Raw genomic sequence first — 23534 nt, forward strand, 5'->3', positions numbered from 1 at the left:
AGAGAGAATTCCTCATTTTTATAGGAACTTTTATTAGAATAAATGATATCTCCAATTATAGGTCATTTGAAATAATGCACACAATAGTAAAAGATAACTTTCATCTCGTTTTAAATTTTGTAATAAATATAATAAGCTTATAAATATTTTAAAATATTAAAATAGTGTGTTCAGATAATAAATAAGCTTACAAATGTCTTGGATGGTTGTTATTTTATCATAATCCATTGACATATCTAATGATACTAAATTTATGAAAATATTAAAATAATACTAAATATGGAGTAATATAATAAAACTTAAATATTATTTACAAGCAGTTTAATATAATCATTATTAATTGTATTTGGAATTTCCATTATGATAGACTAGTGTTCAGATATATAATAGAAGATAACCTACAAAATATGATTTGAAAATAGGAATTTTGTTTTTTCAAAAGATATATGATAGAGATATTACAGAAAGCTTTGAGAATCTTTAATCTTATCTAAAGTTCAATTTTTTTTTGTCAATTTTTTTTTCCAATTATGTAATGCCCTTTACATATAGTAAAAAATGTAAATGATAATTATAACAAACCATACAGATACAGTTTTTATAAGTTAAATTTCTCCACTTCATATGAAAGCTATAGCAGTACTCGACATCTATTAAACAATATCAAGAACAAAGTCATATCATGCCCTCAGGAGAAAATAGTGATGATTGTCATGAATGCTATCATTGAGGATATGTACAAGAATGCCTTTGCCGTTATCTAATATTTTTTGCATAATTTCAAAAGTATTGTGAGTTTTAGTGCTAAACACTTTTAAAATTGGATCCATTAAATTCAAATTCTAAATCCACCTCCATAAAAGACTAATATGAATACATTAATTATCTCGTTTACTTGCTCAAACATAGGTGCAAGCTAGAAAAATAACACTACATTTCTATTTATGAAAAAGATTTTTGAATTGCTAATTTTGTTTTTGTTCTTATCAATTAGTACCACGTTTTCCACCCGTCTTTTGGATGGATATGGGGAAGGTATGGACAAGGGCGGAGCTAGAAGCTCGGTTGAATTCATTATTTTTTGTTTAAATAGTATATTTGTATTAAAAATTTTATTAAATATATATAAATATTAAGTTTAGATCCATTAAATTCAAATTCTAAATCCACCTCCATAAAAGACTAATATGAATACATTAATTATCTCGTTTATTTGCTCAAACATAGGTGCAAGCTAGAAAAATAACACTAAGTTTCTATTTATGAAAAAGATTTTTGAATTGCTAATTTTGTTTTACTTCTTATCAATTACTACCACGTTTATCACCCGTCTTTTGGATGGATAAGGGGAAGGTATGGACAAAGATTTTTGAATTGCTAATTTTGTTTTACTTCTTATCAATTAGCACCACGTTTTTCTCCCGTCTTTTGGATGGATACGGGGAAGGTATGAACAAGGTACGGTTGAGTTCATTAATTTTTGCTTAAATAATATATTTATATTAAATTTTTTATTAAATATGTATAAATATTAAGTTTAGAATCCAGTTAAAATGATTATTATAAAATTCAAAAAACATATATATAGCTATAGTATAGCTACTATTCAAAACTTATAAAATTGAAATTCTGACTCGATCTATCATCTAGTCTTTTTAGGCTTTTTGTCATTGATAACGTGGTACAATGAATATGATCTCTTCTCGTTATCTTTATCCCTATAAATAGCCGTGCAGAGTTTGCCATTTTTCTCATCACAGAAATATTCCTTCTTCTTACAGCATAATGGCAAAGCAATCGGGAGGCATTATCGATGTTCCATGCCCAAACAGCCTTGAATTTCAAGATCTTGCTCGTTTTGCTGTCGATGATTATAATCACAAACATCCTGACAGTGTAACGAATTTTACTTTGATTTAACAACCATATTGACACCTATTTAGCTTGTTATTAAAAGTTATTCCAAGTTATATGTGTTTGTATGTAGATCGTTAGTGCACATAACTTAAACTCTCTATCGATCACATCACGCGTTTGTTATTAAAATAAGGCTAACTCTTTTTATTACTAAATATTCATGACTTATTAATTGTTTCAGAATTCTGCATTGGAGTTTGTGAACGTTTTGGGCGTGAAGGAACAAATAGTTGATGGAATAATGTACTATATAACACTTGAAGCAACTGATGGTGGAAAGAAGAAAAAATATGAAGCCAAGATTTGGGTGAAGAAATGGGAGGACTTCAAAAAAGTTGTAGAATTTAATCTTGTTGGTGATGATGGCCCAAAGCCGGGAGGCATTATCGACGTTTCATGCGAAAATAACCTGGAATTCCAAGATCTTGCTCGTTTTGCTGTCGATGATTATAATCACAAACATCCTGTAACGAATTTTACTTTGATTTAACAACCATATTGACACCTATTTAGCTTGTTATTAAAAGTTATTCCAAGTTATATGTGCTTGTATGTAGATAGTTAGTGCACAGAACTTAAACTCTCTATTGATCACATCACGCGTTTGCTATTAAAATAAGGCTAACTCTTTTTATTACTAAATATTCATGACTTATTAATTGTTTCAGAATTCTGCATTGGAGTTTGTGAACGTTTTGGGCGTGAAGGAACAAATAGTTGATGGAATAATGTACTATATAACACTTGAAGCAACTGATGGTGGAAAGAAGAAAAAATATGAAGCCAAGATTTGGGTGAAGAAATGGGAGGACTTCAAAAAAGTTGTAGAATTTAATCTTGTTGGTGATGATGGCCCAAAGCCGGGAGGCATTATCGACGTTTCATGCGAAAATAACCTGGAATTCCAAGATCTTGCTCGTTTTGCTGTCGATGATTATAATCACAAACATCCTGTAACGAATTTTACTTTGATTTAACAACCATATTGACACCTATTTAGCTTGTTATTAAAAGTTATTCCAAGTTATATGTGTTTGTATGTAGATAGTTAGTGCACAGAACTTAAACTCTCTATTGATCACATCACGCGTTTGCTATTAAAATAAGGCTAACTCTTTTTATTACTAAATATTCATGACTTATTAATTGTTTCAGAATTCTGTATTGGAGTTTGTGAACGTTTTGGGCGTGAAGGAACAAATAGTTGATGGAATAATGTACTATATAACACTTGAAGCAACTGATGGTGGAAAGAAGAAAAAATATGAAGCCAAGATTTGGGTGAAGGAATGGGAGAAATTCAAGGAAGTTCAACAATTCAAGCAGCTTCTTGGTGATGAATGAATCTACTCTTATGTTGGTGAGAAATGAAGTTACTATTATGTTGGTGAGAAATAAATCTAGTTTATTTATCTGGATTGTATTATTTGAATGTTGTGTGGCATGAAGTTAGTATTATGTTTGTGAGAAATAATGACAGATTTATTAATCTGGATGTATTTGTATGTTGTGTTGTAAGCGTATATCAATAAATTTAAAGTTTTTACGTTTGACGTATATATTTCATATTTAATTATGTGTGTGAACTCTCCATCGATCATGATTCCAAGTTCCAACTCATGGCGTGTATTAGTCACACGTCTCATGTTGTACGCATAAATCTGTGTTTTTAACCAGTTTTTAAACGGATTTAAATCTCAAATCTGGAACATCTTAGTTGAACCTATATAATCTCAATTAAAACAGTCTTATTCTCCACTTTTTAACCCATATGTCCTTGCGGAGTCGGCTTAATTCACAATAATAAATGCACTAATATGATGAACACAATAAATTTCATTAACTAAGAATAATAAGAATAAAGCATTACGCTTATAGTAATATTTTACTATATATGTGTATACATTCGAAATGTTAATGTAGATATAACTAAAATACTATGGTTTATTTTCGTCTAAACATACAAGATATCTAAATTTAACATTTAAATGGGGGAAGGTATAGTTTATATCACTGTGTTATATGCTAAGTATACCTCCCTAGCTGGCTGACAAGAAAAGTGGGCACCTTCCCCCTACCCAAAACAATTAATTACTGGAAATTGTTTGAAATGTCTGTTTTAAACTAATTAATAACATTTGCAGTACTGCTATTTTGTTTTATTGTATTAGTCAAGAAAATAGTTCTCTGTCTATTGAATGCTTAGCTCAAATTTTAAACTTCGACTCTATCGTAGACGTGAATCATTTTGAGTGAATAATATATCAAAAGATTTGAAATATCAAGTGGGGCTCATATTTTAAATTTGGGATTGTTTAGATAAGACTTTGAATTGGTCGAAATTGAAGAAAAAATCAGCTTGTGAGGAAGATGAACTGCTACAATATATAGATATTGTATAATTAGTGTATGTAGATGTATATAAACCTCTGGGACATAGTTATACATCATATATACATGCAGCTATTTTTGTTGAATTTTTTTTGGGTCATTTGTATGATTATGTAAGTAGCGCAATATTATTCATGACTTACTAGTTCCCATGCTTCAAATGCATTGTTACTAAGTGGATTAGTTGATTAATTATTCATGACTTACTAGTTCTTTTATTTGAACAATATATACTTTGTGTATTTCATAATGCTCTTTTGGAGTTTGTAGAGATTTTGAGTGTGAAGGAACAAGTAGTTGGTGGAATAATATACTAGTATATAACACTTAAGCAATTGACGATGGAAAGAAGAAAATATATGAGACCAAGATTTGGGTGAATGAATGGGAGGACTTCAATGAAGTTCAAGAATTTAAGCTTGTTGGTGATGATTACTCTAATTGTATAATCTTATTGAGCATTAAATCTTTTGGTTATTAAGAAAGGGATCATCTTTAGTGTGGCATGATAACTGAACGGGAATGGGGAATTTGTACATCATTATAGGAGAAGACAATGAATGTGAAGACAATTACAAATTAAAAGAGTTGATGAATTAGTAAAGAGGGGAAAATGGGACATAGAATTTTTGAATGATATACTGTCAGAGGAGCTAGTAGAGTACTATATCAGTAATAATATTCAACCTCCTTGACAAATGATTGAGTCAGATAAGCCAGTATGGATGATGAACAATAAAGGAACCTTTTCTGTGAAATCAGCTTAGCAGTATATAAGGCATAAAGAAGGAGAAAACAAAATTTACAAGTGGATCTCGACAAAAGACATCCCTTTTAAAGTGGAATTTACAATATGGAGGTTATGGAAATTCAAACTACTTGTAGATGATAGAGTGAGAAGAAGAGAACTGGAAGGTCCATCTAAGTGCTGGTGTTGTGAAAAACCTACTCAGGAGACACTTGCTCATGTGTTCCTGAGATCTTTTTTAGCTAACAAGATTTGGTCTTATTTTTGTTCTTTTGCAGGTTTTAACATTGAAGTACTGCACTTGAGGGAAGTGATAATGCTATGGTGGGAGACAGATGTTAAAAAAGGAATGAGATCATACTATAGAGTTATCCCTAGCTTTATAATACAGGAACTTTGGAGAAGGAGAAATAGAATGAAGCATGAGGGAAAGAAGACATCAATCAAAAAGTTATTCATAATATTACTAGCAACATCTTCATGATAATACAAATGAGGAAGTCTAATATGAAATGTCCTAGTCATTGTCCATATATGATTAAAGAATTGGAAGGTTACAGTCCCAACATGAAGGTAACAAGAGTATTAAGGGATTTCCCACCAGTAAGCTAACTAAAATACAATACAAATGGGCCTTCGAGGGAAAATTCAGGTATAAGCTCCTATGCCTTTTTTTGAGGAATGAAAGAAGGGATTTACTGTATGCAGAGGGATCTACTATTGAAAACACCACTAACACTGTAGCAGAGACGAAGGCGATTCTAGAAGCATGTAAACATAGCAGGCAGGAACAACAGAATAACATAATCATTTAAATAGACTCTATGCTATTATACAAGATTCTAGAAGGAAAATGGTCATATCCTTAGAGAATCACAGAAATGATGACAAAAATCAAAACATCCTTACGGGACAAACAACATACATTCCAGCACATTCTCAGTGAAGAAAATCAACTAGCAGACTACTTGGCAAATACTACAATCGATCAAGGAGGGTGCAATTACCAAGATTTCAGCAGTTTGGAGTAGCAGTAAGAAAGATCATTAACAGTGATAAATTAAAATGTCCCTATTTGAGAGTAACTCTAGCAAAGGGATAGATGGTACTGGGAGGTTCAAAGTATTATGTGTTTTGTTTTTGATTGTTTGTTTATTTCTTTCCTACTCGACTAGCCATGTAGTGGAATGAGTTTTGCTCGAGGTGGCGTAAGGTGGTGTTTATACTCATTACTTCATCAATAAAATACCAAAATTTAACCCAAAAAAACTCAAGTGTATAATTTTTTTTTGGTTTTCCATCCGGTGTTTGGAGCCCGTGGAGCCCCGACTAAATCCGAATCGCGCACTGCAGAGCTCATTCGGAGGTGGCGCTCCCAACAGGATTTTTTTCATACGCGAGGCTCGAAACCATAACCCATGTTGGTAGTTCTAAGTGTATATCACTACTACTATAAAGTTTTTAATTAAGATAAATAAGGGATAGTTACAAAAATATACAATTAACCAACTTATATTGTAAAAATTTAGTCCGAAACTTACATTATAAATATTTAGCCAAATTCATAATTCGGTATACAATATTATATATCCGGTATTTAATAATATACAATTTTTTCATAGTTTACTTTTTACAAAATATTTTAAAACTTGATATACACTATTAAACACCCAATATATAATATATTATATAAAATTATTACACAAATTTATGCACCACATACAATAATATATAATATTATACATTAGTATATAAAAAACGGTCTTCATCTTCTTCCTTTTATCCAATCATCAAATTCATCCAAAAACACTTCAAAAACTGCACCAAATCATCCCAGATTTCATATTTAGGCTCCTCGTTATATAATCGATTTTTTGCAACAATACTCACTCAAAACCAAACTTATTTACAAAAATTTAATTTTAAAATTTTAAAGCTTCGAACTTCAACAATAGATGCATATGACTTCAACAATATCAATAGTACTTCATTATAACTCCAATAACAGGGATAAAATAATGACTTAATATATAAATTTCTCCAAGAATGAAAGAGAAAATTACTTCTAAACATACCTAGAATAAGAAGAAAAGAGAAAACAGAAGAGGAAGATGAATGAAAAAAGGAATTGAAATAAAAGGTAAAATATTTTTTTTAAAAAAACTAAATGGAGTAATGGGCCACTAGCTGAAAAGTAACATTTCTTTTCTTTGCTATTGGGCCAAATTGGTAGAAACTTAAAACATGGGCTAAATTTATTAGCATTAGACACAAAATCAAGATACATAAGAGTGTAATTTTCTCTAAATAAATGGGAAAATTTCATTAAAATACAAACTAAACTTACATTGAATAGCCCAAATTTAACATTATAATTTTTAGCCCAAAACATAATTTGGTATACAATAATATATATTTGATATATATAAAACTTTCATATATTTTTTATAAAATATTTAAGAACTTGATATACAATATTATACTTCTAATATACAATACAACAACAACAGCCCAGTGAAATCCCACAACGTAGGGTCTGAGTAGGGTAAAGTGTACACAGACCTTACTCCTACAATATCATACAAAATTACAAGAGATATTTATACACCATATACAATAATATATAATTTTATACTCTAATATACAAATCACATTTTGTCAAACTTCATCGACTGATTCTCTCAAACGACAAGATGGTATCTTTTGAAAATTTGCGGAGAGGTAGATCTAGTGACAACATGTTATTCTGAATAGGTGAGACGTCATGAATCACGACAACATTTGATTGAAAAAAACAATTTCAAAATTCTTGGGACTTAGCTCTTGAGATTTTGCTACATTAATCGCATCTTTAATTTGTAATTTTTCAAAGTTGTTGATGAAATTTTGAGACGATTCTTATTGAGTTGGATTCGTTTCATAAAGATTTAATACTTGAATCTGAATTTGGATTTTTCGAGGTTGAGAGGAGGTTGTAGCCACATAGCAGTTCTCTAGAATTTGTAAGTTCCTCTTTTGAGTCAATTCAGATAAGTATTGATAACTTAGACTAAATTATGTAAAATAACCTTATGGATTGCATTAAAGTATAATCATCTAGCAAATAAAATGGTACTTAGTTTACCATGTCCCTGTTTATGTATGTGATATTGAGTTGTATAGAATGTGTCTCTTGACTAGTATAAGTACCCGTACGATGTGCGGATTGTATACATTTATTTATATTTAATGAGGTGTAAAACTGATTAATATGTTTTTCATCTTTAACGGTTATTGTTATAGTACTTTTAAAATGAAGAAATATTTGAAAAGCAGCAACGCACGGATTGTATATTGTTATTCATATTTCATGGAGCGTATAATTGAATAAGATGCAACTCAACTTTAACTATTATTGTATATGTACTTTTAAAAAAAAAAAGAAAATATTTTTAAAGCAATATTGTTAGTTGACTTGATTAGGATGGAAATTTGATAGCAAAAAATATTTAATCATTTAGACACAAAGTTTGAGTATTATAGGATATTATTTGTAACGATATGTAAACGTATAGTACCTTCATCATTAACATCAGAACATCACTTCCTTTTTTTATAAAAAATAATTTCATTTTTGGCCTATAATGGAATAGGGATTATTAAAGTTTTATGGACGTTTGACCATAAAAAATTTTAAATCTTTTTTGGGTTGAACTCCAAAAAATAGGTTTGGCCATAAAATATCGAAATTCAACTTCAAATTGAATTTCAGAAATTTCATTGATTTGAAAAACAACAAAGATATGTTTTAATTTTTTTATCACTCTAAGCTTACTCACAAAAAGTCAAAAATATTTTTAATTTGTTACTCATGGCTAAACACAATTCATTACTCCTTACTCTGATATTATTATCTGTCCATATTTAGACACCACATATGTAAAACATATGAACTGTAGCTACCTTCTCAGATAATATATGATAGCTATAGTAATTAATTTAGGTAATAAAAAGCTAGTCAAAACTCATCCATAATCAAGAAGAGTTCCACTAAAATTTATCATGCCGCTTCAAATCTTTGAAATGAAATATCAGTTGGAAATATATTTGCTTTTAAACGGCATTGGCATGTAATGTGATGATAGGAATGAATTATTTTTAATTTTTTTTTGTTAATGGAGTTGTTAAAATCTTAACCATATGATTTATGAATTTATCTTTACCTCTTATTTTTTTCGTAGCTAAAAGCATCAGAAGGCAAGTCTCTAGTTAGCCTACAACTCTTTTTCATTTGTTTCTTGGAAGCACTATTAAGTAGTGTAATAGAAAACATAATTAGTTGCATGAAGACAATATCTTTGAAGTAGCTCCAGATATTATGGATGGATATCCATATTTATATCCGTTGGGTAAGCTATTTTTTATCCATGTTAAAAATGTATGAGTAAGATATTTATTTTATCTATTTTTATTGAACTCATTTTCGATCGATCCATATCTGACTCGACCCACTTATTTGCACCTTATAATTGCTTCAAATTACAACAACTTGTCTTTCAATAAATATTTAGCCTCTGTGAGCTTTATTTGAACTTTTTCCTCCCTCGTAGCCTAAGTCATATGAATAATTTCCTCTCTTTGTCCATTTTTTCCTCAACCGATTGATCTATAATTTATTCGATGATATATGATTGACAAGTTCTTGTTCATCGATTCAAAATTTTTACGTGTCTTGCGCTTGTTTTCTACCTTGGCCTTCAATATAACGACTTGAGCCGTTTTGAGCTTATAATCCATAAAGGTGAGATCCCAAAAGGATGCTGCAATTTTGCATAGTAGAAATAAGGATATTGAGTCGCTGAATATGTTTAAGCGTCCATGAGCTTTTCGTGTTGGCTTGAATTTATCCTGATTGCAAAAAGTAACACAGGACATAATGCACAATGAGAAGAAAAAAGGGCAGCCCGGTGCACTAAAGTTCTCGCTATGCGCGGGGTCCGGGGAAGGGCCTGACCACAAGGGTCTATTGTACGCAGTCTTACCTTGCATTTCTGCCAGAGGCTGTTTCCAAGGCTTGAACCCGTGGAAACAGCCTCTGACAGAAATGCACCATGAGAAGACATTAAAAGAATTATGACATTCTAGCTACTAAACAAAAAGGTTGGAGAACTGCAACCTCCTACCTTTGGATAACTCTTCTGAATGTGGTGCATTATTTCCACTTGATCAGGAAAGGATTTAGGTATACCAATTTTACACAAATAATCAATTAGAATAGAAAAAGAATAGAGACAGAGGATGATTGCTAAATTTTTCTCTTATAGTACAACTTTGATATTGATAAAAATAAGTAGTTAGTAACATATAAATCTTAGCAAATCTCGACACTTGACAAAGATGTCTTCCCTAACGTTCAATGTTCAAACAAAGAATGATCATTGTTATTGTAGTAGCCAAATTCTTAATTAAGCATTAGAATCAAATAACTTGCAAGTTATACTATGGGATTATCATTAACTTTTACAACAGTTGATTCATTCTTCGATATACTTTTCTTGGCAGAATTATTTGTAGGAGATCATGTCCTACAAAAAGAATACCCGACCAAAAAAATTAAAGATATGAAAATACATAAAAAGGTTCAAGAATTCTATTTGTTGATACTGATACACCAGGTCACCCAAGAACTTCATCTGTCCTACAAAAAGAATACGTGATCAAAAAAATTGAAGAAAACAATAGTCATGAAAATCAAATCCACTTACCGAATTAAAGATTCCTCAAGAATTTTTTTGACTCTTTCAAAATTTGTTTTCTTTGCTAAGGAAAATTAAATAATCCTGATCACCACTCCCTTCTTTCTTGCATGGATAGCATAAAACATCCAAAATAATGTGATAGAAATAATTTCATTTGAGTCGATTTGGTGAACTCAATAGATAGTTTCATTATCGGTATTAAATTTTACTTTCTTTACCTTCCTATTTGACACATCAGACTCTATATTATTCATATTATCATCGAAGATGTGTAAACGTGGTTGCCCTCGAGTTACGGATTTTCATCATTTACCAGGATATAACGATAAATTTAACCAAATCACAAAATTTCTTGAACCCAAAAATAAATAAATAAAGAAATAAACATTATCCATTACCCATTACCTTAAGATTACCTGTTACCTGAAATTCCATGTTCCTACTTCCTTGCATAATACTTGTAGTCTTTTCTTTTCATATTATCAAAATGCATCTCTTCAATTTTTCAGCAATTAATGAAAAAGCAGAAAATTGAAAAAGAATGGAAAATTTGAAGTATAATTACTCTGTAGGATATTAGAGGTACAAAATATAAATTGCAGTTAAAAATTCAGAAAGTGACAGTACAATTGGTGGTTTTTGCTTTTATCACACAATTACAACTATTGCAGATAAGATAGAAGTTGAAGATACACAAACTCTCTATAGTACAAAATAACAATTATTTATGTCCAACAAAAGATGATGGACAATTTGAGGAATTAAGATCTCTTGATTGTTTATAAAATTGATAAAAACAAAATATAATAATCAAATCTCTTAGGAAAAGGACAAATTTTTAAAAAATAATAATATAAATGACGTATAAATTATGTTTCTTATATAAAGGATAAAAAACAAACATTTCAGTAAATTGAATTAATATGTACTTATTAAAATACCACAAGGACTAAAATCATAATTTAATAATTGAGAGTCCATTATTATTATTTCTTTAAATTTTGACGATGAGTTTCTGCATTCCTTGAGACAATATTGATTATCGTGGTCCTTTTGATAATTCTACATGTATCGCGCAATTTTAGTGAATTTATAATATCTTGCTGATTTTTTTTAGACAACTCGATGAATTTAATTAATTATGTATAGGTAAAAGGTATTTACCTATAAGTATAGATGGAACACCCATCTAGATCATTGACAATTATTATTTTTAAAAAACTCACTAATTTCAATATAAGATAATATTTTAACATCAAAAAACATTACTTAAGAAGAAATGTTGATTCTAACTTAAATATAATAGGTATCGTTTTCTTTTTAAAAAAGTTGGTCAAAGAAAACTTAATTATATGGTTAAATGAAAAGCTAGCCATGTTTTGATTAGGTCAAAGTCAAACATGAACATGACCAATTAGGTGACAAAGATTTTTAACTACAAAAATGATTCTACAAGCCTCTAGAACGTGCACACAATTGGGTCTTCACATGAATAAACCAAAAGAAAGAAATTTTGGAATTGTATAGTTAAAGATGTATTAATAATAACAAATTAAATTTGATTTAATGAATAAATTAAATATTAAAAATAAATAGATATAGAGAGGGTGACGTGATTTTTAATATTTGAATAATTGATTAATTTTAGTGTTTGCTTTTATGTAATACATTCTATTAATTCCATTGATTGATTTTTATGTTTTTGGTTTCGCCAAAACCAAATTTATGTCAAGCACATGATGGCTCGCCTTTAATTGTTCTTAAAGAAATAAAATGTCATAGTCTAATAATCATTTTGAGTTAAATAGTATAATGATTTTAGTAAAAGTGACCAACATAACACTTTTATATCCATTGACTAATAAAATCATCTAATTAGAATCATGAGGAAAAATAACGTTAATTTTATCTTTTGTAATAACAATTTTGGTACACATAACTCGAACAATCAATTAATGTTTTGATCTTTTGGAAACCACATACATCAGTCTATGAGTTATTGCTTAGTGATAGTGAAGGGCATTATAGGAGTGTTCAAAATCGAATCATAATCGATAAGTCAATAACAAAATTGGATTATTGGCTTATTGTTATTGGATTATTGAATAAACAGTTAGGGAAAAAATTAAAATTTTATAATTAACGGCTTATTGATGTGGAAACGGATTATTCATTTTTCTTATCGGGTAAACTATTAATTTGTTAAGAATTACCATACTTACACTTTTATTTTAGATATATTAGCCTCATTTAATATTTTACCATAATATATAGGAGTAATTGTATATTTTTCCTTTGTTAGTCCTAACCCCGAAAGGCTAATTTCGTAAAATCAGGAAAACTTATTTACTTTTCTATGATTATATATTTTGCCTTTAAGAATAGAGAGCAAGTCAGCAAACTCAAAAAAAAAAATAACTAAAGTTTAAAAGAGGTAAATGCGTAAAGAAGCCCCTGAGTAAGTGTGGCAGCGGAACCGACACTTACCGGTCCGTTTTGGTCCAGGTTCGGTTCCATTCTGGTCCGGGTACGATTCCATTCCGGTCCGATAAGTGTCGGTAGGGGTTAGGGGTAGGGGCTCCTATAGGGATAAAGAGATGGGTAGGGGTCGGATTACCGATCCGTCTCGGTCCGGTCCGATAATTTTTGCTAGAATTTTTTATTTTTTTTATAAAATAGACGTTAAACTAGCCGTTGAGTGGGCCCACCCCAACGGCTAGAACAACCCCCAGCCCTCCAAATGACCCCGTACCCCCCCTTTATTTTTTATACCCTAAAGTTTATAAAAATATCATTTAGGTCTTATTTTTTAACTATAAAAACCTCCACCCCTTCTCAATTTTTACACACTCATTTTGAATTGGTGGTGGACCCGCGACAAGGCATTTCTAAAGCTTCAACGGGTTATTCGAGATTTATTTGCTATTCAGGCATCTTCAGTAGCTTCGGAGGGAGCTTTTAGTGCGGCTAAATTTTAAATAGGAGAACATAAGTATTCGTTAGCATCTGACAGCTTAGAGATATCAGTATTATTTAGGGATTGAATTAATGTGGAGCGTAGAAATTTTGGGCATCCGCCATTACCTGACCAATTTGAATATGATGTTGACAATATTTTGATAGATTCAAGTGAAGACAAAATTGATGCATCGGAGGAACAAGCTATACAACCACTTCTAAAACAAGTAACTAGAGAAATGTTAGAAGAATTAAGACGAGACTATTTTGGAGAGCCCAAATATTAGATAATTCGAGGCCTAATTAAAACAAAACCATTCCTAGAAGGTGGCAGTGTAGATTAAGTACTCTTCTAATATTTCTAAATTGTAATATAAATTGTACTAATTACTTTTTTATAAATAAAATGATAGGCTATTCGCCTTAATTTTTTGTATTATTGACTTCAATTTAATTCAAGTATTTTTCATGTATTTTAATTTTCAAATATTTCAAACTTTAAAACTTTAAAAATTAAACGTTTAAAAGTTTAAACTTCTATTTTCAAATTTGAAATTTAAACTTTAAAAATTTTAAATTTTCAAAGTTTAAAAGTTGAAATTTTAAACATTAAAAGATTAAACTTCGAAATTTAAACTTTGAGAATTTTAAATTTTAAAAAGTTAAAAAAAATTAAAATTTAACTTTGAAAATTTTAAATTTTTAAAGTTTAAAATTTGAAATTTAAACTTTAAAAATGTATTTTGAAAAAATATTAAATTAATAATGTATTTTAGGTTTTTTTATTTTTTATTTAACTTAATTTAACTAATTAAAAAAAAATCGGAATACCGGTCTAGTCCGTCCTGTATGTACCAGATCGGAATAAAGTTACAATAATTACCGGTCCATACCGATATCGGTCAGGTTCATGTATTTTAAAAGAAATATTAAATAAATAATGTATTTTAGATTTTTTATTCATTATTTAACTTAATTTAACTAATTAAAAAAAATTAATTCCGAAATATCGGTCTAGTCCGTCCCGGTATGTACCGGACCGGAACGAAAGTTATGGTAATTACCGGTCCGTATCGGTATCGGTCAGGTTCGGTTTCAGATGGAACTACTATTTTCTTGACCGATTCTGGTAGATACCAGTCTGGTTGTCCCGGTTCCGGTACCACTGCCACCCTTACTCCTGAGTCACTGCATTTAAAACAGTGAAAATAAGTCATCTCTTTTGTAAGGTGCATTCATAAAAAAAAACGTACCATAAAAATTAATTAGAGATTAGCCGATATATCGCTCGATAACCGTTCGATAATGGCTAATTCGTTACCGAACCAATGACAATCTTATAAATTGACTAGTGGATTAGAAAATTTAAAAACAGATATCCTATAGGACAAACCGTTAAGTGAAATTATCCACCTAATTCGCCCAATAGGCAACCCTACTATATTGTCGACTCACTACAAATACAAATAATTATGGAGCAACCCGCGATTCCACAATTAAAAATCATTGGCGCTAATCCTTCAAGTTTCATATTTTGTAATCCGACACTAATTGAAAATGATAGTCAATTTTTAAACCATCCTGACCTAATTAGCTTAATTCATAACCCAGTAATAATCGACAATAATACATCTTAGAATCAATACGATCCAACACCCAGGGGCGAATTTATGAGCAAATTTTGGGTCATCGAAATTCATGGTCATCCAACTAAATTTGATATATTACCTGTATAATTCTTAAAGAATATATTAAATATTAGCAAAAGGAACCTATGTTCAAAGTGATGAGATGTTTCATTGGTTTAAGTGTTTGTTTTCAGCGTCATGATCTCTAATTCAAACCTAGCCAACATCACAATTCACCATTAATTTTTATCTTTGTAAAAAAGGCCAGTGGGCTCTGATTCAAATTTTCATTTATAAAAAATCATGTAGGGGTATATATTATATTTTTTTCACATAAATTATTTTTTGACTTATTTAATTTTCGTTATTTGAGTTTTTAAATTTTATTTCTTTTATTCTTTATTGTAAAATCAAGAGAAATAAAAAAAAAGTGTGAATCGAAAAAGAGTAAGAAAAAAATAATAATATTTTTTTGCGGCTATATTATAGTTTTAAATATTTTTTTCTGGCTATATTGTAATTTAATTTTTGTATCTATGAAAAAAAGTTGGGGCAATTATAGTAAATTTTTACAATAAAATTAGTGAAAAAATAAATTTGACCAAATAATGAATTCAAATTAGCCGTTAAATAAAAAAAATGAAAAAAAATATGTTAAAAAGATCAAATATATCTCTACATGGATTATTTTTATTTTTATTTATTTTTACATTTTCGATAGAAGAAAAGAGTATATGTGATCCATATATTTAACAGTAGAAGTATATATAAATCACTTTTATAATGAGAATTATATCAACTAGATGATAAAGTTAAGAGATATATCATGTCCTTTTCCTATAATTTTACATCTTATTTTTAAAGTAATTGTGCATCCGTCTTCTTGATATTCTGAATTCGCCTCAGTCAACACCCTCTTTTTTTTTATACATACTAGAATGCATGAACTATCATATTAAAAATAAGTCAAATAATATTTTAAATAAAATTGAATAGCTATATCCATGAATGTTCAAATTCAAATAAACAAGAACAATCAATTAATAGTTGAATAAACTCTTATCCAAATGTCATACATTTCACATATTTTGATTTTATTTTTAAGGAAATAAACGGCACATATATAATATAATATATAGTATATAGAAATAAAAAGGTACTTATATAAAAAGGAAAAAAAAAACGAATTGTGAAAATCCATCTGTAGGGAAACCCTAATTTCGTCATTCAGTTTCATTTCAGCCTCGCATTACCTATCTCTCTCTATTTCTCTCTCTATATTCAGTCCCCAATCTCACTTTCTCTCTCTAAAATTCGCAGAATTCTTCACAGCGACAACGATTTCTCGATCGATCCGTCCCCTCCTTCTTGCGTTAACAGGTATTCCCTTACCGATCTTCTGTAGCTGATTGATTGGTGATTTTTTTCCAGTTTTTTCTGATTATTTTTTCATTATTTGGATGTCCGTTTGGTGGATTGGAATTTGTTTTATGAAATTTTTGTTTGATATTTGACGGCGATGAATTTGCGTGGTGTGTTGATTATAAAGTCATGTAAATTTTACTGTTCGGATTTGTGTTCGTGATTTGTGTTGAATAGAATTATCGATATGTGAACATGAATGATACATGGATAAAGAGGATGGATGCGGCCAGGGAACGATGGATGGGGGAATTGGAATCAAACAGGCCCAAATGGAGCATAACGGATGTAGATGATTTATATAGTTGGCGTTCATTGGATGTTATGCAGGGGAAAGAAGAGATGGGACTTGGAAAGAGATGGGTCTCAAATAGAGCGGAATGGGTATAGAAGATTTATATACCCGACACATCTAGTTTGGGTTTGAGGCATTTTGGGTATTTATTGATGTTGTTATGCCTGGGAATTTGTGGTTTTATGGGGTCGGGATGGGTTCGGTTGCAAAAGCTTCCCAAGGAAATGGAATGTCTTTTGATACATGCTTCTATCAGAAAAGCTGGATCTTCTTGTTCTTTTTATTGATCCGCTTCTCCCTTTTTTTCCTTTCTATTTTTCTCTTGGGGCAAAATTTGCACAACAAAAAGATGATGAAAGCCTAAATGATTGTGAGATATTTGGATGCCATAGTTGGAATGAGATTATTATTTATCTAGAAGAAGGGTGGGATTCTCCCCCCTCCCCCGGTTAGCCTCACATTCGCTAATGGGTCCAAATATAACACTGTTAAGGATCAGAAATGATTTGACCATACTGTGCTAAAATAGCTTCAACCATTTTGGGGATCATAAATGTTTTGGAAGTATCATGATCGTCCTATAAGAAGGGTTCCAATATTTTCAAATGAACAATTTGAATACCTGTCCATTCTAACAACTGATTGCAGAGTTGATTATTCGAACCTTTCAATTCATAGATGTAGATCTCGGACTTATGAATGTGGATATTTCTGAAACTCACTGGCATCTTGTTGTTGGCAATCAAAAATGTAACGTGGAAGTAATTTTAACATATACAGTAATAGTAAATCATGGGCAATAGTTGGAAAATGGCTCATAATTTCAACCTTATAACAGACGATGATAGTTTGCCAGATTTCTAATCAAGCTAGAGTCTGTTCTTGCATTTGCTTGGAAATCAACAGTTGTGCGACTGACTATGCTCTTTATTGTATAAAATATTTCAGTAGGTATTAGCTTTTTTGAGTATGGATGATATGTGCTACACTTTCAAATATTATTTACTATTAGGGAGGGTATGCTACTTTAAACAATGTCGATGAAAGAAATATTAGAGGTACTTGGTAGAGGAAACACAATTCATCGAATATCCACTTTTTTGGTTCAAGGGTGATTATGGGTTTTGAATGTGGAGACTATCATTTCATAAGACCACACCCAAAGGTTGTTGTACAAGGACAGTTTCGACCATAATTGTTATGTCCTTATGCTAGCTCCCTGTGATTTTCATGTTCTGTCTTATCCATTTGGCATTGAGTAGGAAGGTAATTTTGTAAATAAATTTTATTCAAGTTGAAGCTTCTTTTTATGCATATCTTCTGAGGGTTCTAGCATTCACTTCTATAGTACATTCTTTTATTGCTAAGATCACTTTTGTATCACATGGACATGCTATTAATTCATCATTCCACATTTTTAAGGGGGGAAAACAATTTCTCATCGATAGTCTTTTTTATGTTTCCCTACTTGTGGGATTTTACTGGGTATGTTGTTGTTGTATAGTCTTTTTTATGTTTGTAGTTAATTTTAGATGGAATATTTTGTGTCCCTAGGTTTCCAGGGATTGTGGAACTTACATAAGAGTTTCTTTGGGAAATAATAGATTGGGAGTTGAGAAATTAGTCAGCTGTAAGCACCTAACTGAGTATTGGAAGCTTTAGGTTCTACAGTTATTTAAAGCTGCAATTGCCTATTGATTGCACTAATTTTTTTCCTTACTGAAAGAATCTATTGTTGAATTAAAAGTGATCGTTTGTCAGTTGTACTTATATCCTATTTTTTCTGTATGGGAAAAATGCAATTTATCTAGCTTCTTGCCTACTTCTATTTCATGTATGATGCTGGCTCCACGTCTTGTGACTTGCTTGTCAATTCTAGTAGAACAGCTAAAGGAAGAAGATGAATGCATATTTGTATTAATAGTTTTGTTTCTCTCTTTTGGGGTTTGGAAAATGTTTAGTGAGGTTCATTCACTTATGCAATTACTGATGTATAAGATATAAATTTTGGATGGTGGTTCAATTGAGATCAAGGATGGGAGTTTGGATTTTGCTGCTTGAAGAGGTTTCTTTCTTCTAACCAACCAGAGGAACTTCTTTGTTATAATGCAGTTTTCTGCATGACCGAAAAAATCCACTCATGTGTGTAGAAGGGTAGAGGGCGGACCCATTATCCCTGAATTTGGAAGAATGTGGTTGGCCCAGAGAAAATATTCTAACATAAAAAAGAAAGAATGATGAAACATACTACAATGTCAAGTTCAACATGCTTAAGGGATGAGGATTGTGGTATATCTCTGCCATTTCAGCACTGAGAAATCAAAAACATGAAAAGTGATTAGCAAAATAGTATTGGAAGCACCGATATTAGGATTACCTGGATAGGCACTCCTTTTATATTAATTAGTGATATGCTTTTCTATAAATTTTCCTTGGCTTTGGCTTCTGATAGAATGAGGTTTACTTCCTTCATTAGGTATGCTATCAGTCTGCTTTTGCTCTCTAACTGCAGTGACATTAGAATCTGTCTCCTGGTTGTATTACAAGACTTCCAGCTGTATTCTTGCTGGTAGTATTCTTCATTAGCTTTTTTGCATGTTTAAAAGAATTGCACAAGACATGCAATAGTAACATATATTTACCTCTCTCTTAGTTCATGTTTGTATTCATGTCTCCCGTGTATGTGAGTTTTCATTATATCATTATCAACTTATTAAATTAAACTTTTTCAGGAATTAAATGAATTGCCTAACAGATAAAAGTGGATCCATGTTTCATCTATAGTTATGTCTTGCATCCCTGTCCATCAGTTGATACTGAGATGTGCACATCAAGCCTAGTAAATTAAGAACTTTAGTTTTTAAATATTTTTGTATCTGTCATTGATGGTATTTTTTTTTTGACAATTGGTAAGTAGTATCTGTGTCATTGATGTTATTATGGAACTTGTTAATTCTTCTTCTCTCTTAAGGGGTTATGTGTAGGCCAGTGGCCACTACAACTATTGTACACTTTTTTCGATAAAAAGATGTTTTCTTCTTCAAACTTAATATTGTAAAATTTAATTGATGAAGAGTCTCTTAACAGTTTGTCCTAAGTTTACAGCAGTTTTTGGCTTACGCAATGATTTCTGTTCTGCTGTAGATTTTCGAATTAGAAGCAGCAGCAATGTCTCCAGCATCTAGGTCCAAATCAAAGGACAAAAAAGGTGGCAAGGAACCACCCAAAGCTGCTTCAAAACCTTCAAGTGTAAATGCAGGTGCTACTACACCGACTAGTGGATACAATCCTCTTTTAGGAACATTCCATACACTTGAGACAGCTCCTGTGACTTCAAATGCTGCTCTTCATGTGAACGGTCGTTTCAGGAATATTGACGAGACAGATGACCACAGTGGGCACTCACTTGGACCTAGCATTGAGTATGATTCTGTTTCCAATAATGGTAGCTGGTCTGGTGAGTCAGAGGACCATAAAGAGAAAATGGCCAATCCTCCTCCCCGGGCAGAGACGGTACCTGGCTCTGATAATGACAAACGGGAAAAAATCCGTCAGAAAAATGAGAAGAAGCATCAACGTCAAAAGGAGAGACGAGCTCAAGAATTGCATGAAAAGTGCAATGGCTATCTCATGTCGAGAAAGCTGGAAGCACTTGCCCAGCAGCTTGTGGCTATGGGATTCTCTTCAGAAAGAGCTACCATGGCTCTTATCTTAAATGAAGGCAGAGTAGAAGAATCAGTTTCATGGTTATTTGAAGGTGGTGAAGAAGCAGATAAACATAAGGAACATAAACTTGATGGTGGGGGTAATTTGAAAATTGACATTTCAGAAGAGCTTGCTCGCATTACAGACATGGAAAATAAGTATAAGTGCTCCAAGCAGGAGGTTGAAAGAGCCTTAGTTGCCTGCGAGGGTGATCTTCAGAAGGCTGAGGAGACTTTGAGGTCACAAAAGCAGGAACCTCATTCTGCGCCATCCAAGCCTGAAGAAAGTGGTGATCCTCCTACCGTGGGCTATGGTAAGCTTCCAAATACCACCAGCCAGAACTTACTAAGAGCACCTGTAAAAGCTTCACCCAACATAATATTGCCTAAAAGGGATGATAGGGACTTCAATTATACTAAAGTGGCAGCCACATCAGGATCTTCTGTGGATAATGGAAGCAAAAGTGTGCAATCATTGAAACGGGTTCTGCCAAAATTGGAGTGGGCCAAGCCACCACAAGTGGCAGTGCCGGCTGACAAAAGGTGGCTAAATGCAGGATCAAATCCTTCTATTTCCTATTCTTTGGCATCTCCTTTGCAGGCATTACCCCAATCTTCCAAGTCGGAAGCTCGTTATGTTGCTGTAGGAAATGAATTGAAGAATCTTCAGCTAGGAACAGTGAGAGAACCAGTTATAGTTATGCAACGACCCAATCAATCAATTAATCCTAAGCAGACTCCCACCTCAACTGTTAGCTCTTCTCCGCCAGGAACTACAGCAGGGTGGTTTCCTAACAATGCTGTTGAGACAGTGAAACCCAATGGACTGATGCCACATATTCCTGGCACAAGAAGCCTGAGCCCAAATGGTGTCAGCACAAACCAGTTGTACAACCAACTTCAGTATCAACAACACCAGCAGCCTCAACAATTTGTTTCTAGCAACGGCTCACTTGATACGCCAGGAACAAGCCGGGGTAATAGTTTGTGGAGTAGAACAGGTTCTTTGCAGACACAAACCCTTTCTGCAGCTTCCTCACTTGGTCTCTTCTCTGGGTTGGGCACCAATGGTGTGTCTGGGTCATCATCTCCAGTTGATTGGAACAGTGGTGGTGGCTCAATGGAGCAGCTAGATTATGCTAACATAGACTGGAGTTTAGATCGTGGGTCTTCATTATCAAGAACAGGTGGCATGTGGCCAGGAATGAACCCTTTAATGCAAAACAATGCACGTACATATGATTCATTTAACCCTGGACTCAGTGTTACATCTGCCATGAGACCTGCTCTGTCCAATGGTGGTGGTGTCTTGATACCTGGGCTGCAAGAAAGAGCTGCAACAGCGGAAACATCTACTGGTGGTTCTCGTGAGTGGACTTCTCCTTTTGAAGAGAAAGATCTTTTTAGCTTACCAAGACAATTCGTTTCTTCTCCCTCCCTGTAGGCTTTATAGGAGAGGATTTGAAATGAAATAAAGGAGGAAAAAAAATGGAAGAGACCAGTAAATGTGCTTGAATTTGATGTTGGTTCTTATATGATGCTATTTCCCTGTTCATGTTTGTGATCCATCTTAGTGGTAGAGCATCCCAGTCCCTTAGTTTACTCTTTGGAACTAATCTTTAATCCACCCCCCTACCCCATCCCCAAAGAGAAAAAAAAGGGAAAATGCCTCTTAATTTCAGGGGAAAGCATTAATGAACACAAACATTGATGGTGTGTTACATCGATTTTGTTGTTTTAAAAAAATCGTGAATCCTTAACAAGATTCGTGATCTTTCTGTTGAGGAAAAAAAACAAGTATGAATCTCTTTATTAACGTCATATTGAGCTATTTAACCTTATGAGTAACTATTAAAGTGAAATTGCATCAAATTTATTCTTTCGCAGTAATAAGAAAATTAGTAACCACATCAGGAATACAGTGGAACGGAAGACTAGTCCCGGTCCCACAACATTCGTTATTATAAACACCTATCCCACAAAGATAGTGGTAAAGTGTGTATACACCTACATGTATGTTGTCGTTGGTGTGAAATAAACAAGACAATTCATCATCATGCGCACACCTGTTCTTGTTCATAACTTAAGTCCCCATTAATAGGAGTAGCATATTCAAGAAGTTGCTTGTCTTGCTCGAACACACACATTTCTTGTTCATTCAAGTTAACAAATGCTTAAATTCCTCCATCATATGTCATCAAGTAAATTAAATTGTTAAAAGGACCCTTTGCAAAGCATGATCTAATAGGCTTCCCAAATCCAAAATCTAAATCTTGTAACAATGGGAACTTATACGCTACTCGAAAAGTACACATCACATTTCCTTTTATAGAATGACTTCTCCCCTGTTCTATATGCATCTAGCATCTCTATACCAAATTCATTCTCTTCAACATTATTTCTTGCGGAGAGGTTATTTTTCAACTTTTTTATATCGGTTACTAATTTTGGTGGTTTCGAAAAGTGAGGATTTTCATGGTTACAAAATAATGAAACCAAACCATACCATACCATGTAAATAAAGAAACAATCAAAACAAACGTAGTTCTCTTGTTAACCATACCATACCACACCACGAAAAACCACCATCATCCAAACAAGCAGTGGAATTTCACTGGTATGTTGCTGTTGTAGATCACATTGCTATTCCAAGTTTGAATAAAGAAGGAAGGTTATGAAAGGTTGATAATTAGCACAAAGATGCTAAATACTTGCATTAGTAGACTTGTTTTA

The 23534-nt window shown here is 32.0% G+C and overlaps 2 protein-coding genes across 2 annotated transcripts; both read left to right on the forward strand.

Annotated features, from left to right (window-relative positions):
• Positions 1–1671: 1671 nt before the first annotated feature.
• LOC129898988 (multicystatin-like) lies at positions 1672–3470 on the forward strand. Its single transcript, XM_055973722.1, has 4 exons — positions 1672–1896; positions 2099–2383; positions 2586–2870; positions 3073–3470. The coding sequence occupies exons 1-4, from the start codon at positions 1786–1788 to the stop codon at positions 3259–3261; spliced, it is 870 nt and encodes a 289-aa protein (XP_055829697.1). The 5' UTR covers positions 1672–1785; the 3' UTR covers positions 3262–3470.
• Positions 3471–16566: 13096 nt separating this feature from the next.
• LOC129899095 (uncharacterized) lies at positions 16567–22354 on the forward strand. Its single transcript, XM_055973901.1, has 2 exons — positions 16567–16760; positions 20242–22354. Exon 2 carries the CDS (start codon positions 20266–20268, stop codon positions 22243–22245), a length of 1980 nt encoding a protein of 659 aa, XP_055829876.1. The 5' UTR covers positions 16567–16760; positions 20242–20265; the 3' UTR covers positions 22246–22354.
• Positions 22355–23534: the final 1180 nt, after the last annotated feature.

This window comes from Solanum dulcamara, chromosome 8 (assembly GCF_947179165.1).
Source record: "Solanum dulcamara chromosome 8, daSolDulc1.2, whole genome shotgun sequence".
Classification (NCBI taxonomy): Eukaryota; Viridiplantae; Streptophyta; class Magnoliopsida; order Solanales; family Solanaceae; genus Solanum; species Solanum dulcamara.

Bases quoted from the DNA above. Each gene is read 5' to 3' on its own strand.
- LOC129898988 (XM_055973722.1), top strand. From the start codon at position 1,786: ATGGCAAAGCAATCGGGAGGCATTATCGATGTTCCATGCCCAAACAGC. The intron at 1,897-2,098 runs GTAACGAATTTT...TAATTGTTTCAG, and splicing joins ATCACAAACATCCTGACAGT to AATTCTGCATTGGAGTTTGT. The intron at 2,384-2,585 runs GTAACGAATTTT...TAATTGTTTCAG, and splicing joins ATTATAATCACAAACATCCT to AATTCTGCATTGGAGTTTGT.
- LOC129899095 (XM_055973901.1), top strand. From the start codon at position 20,266: ATGTCTCCAGCATCTAGGTCCAAATCAAAGGACAAAAAAGGTGGCAAG.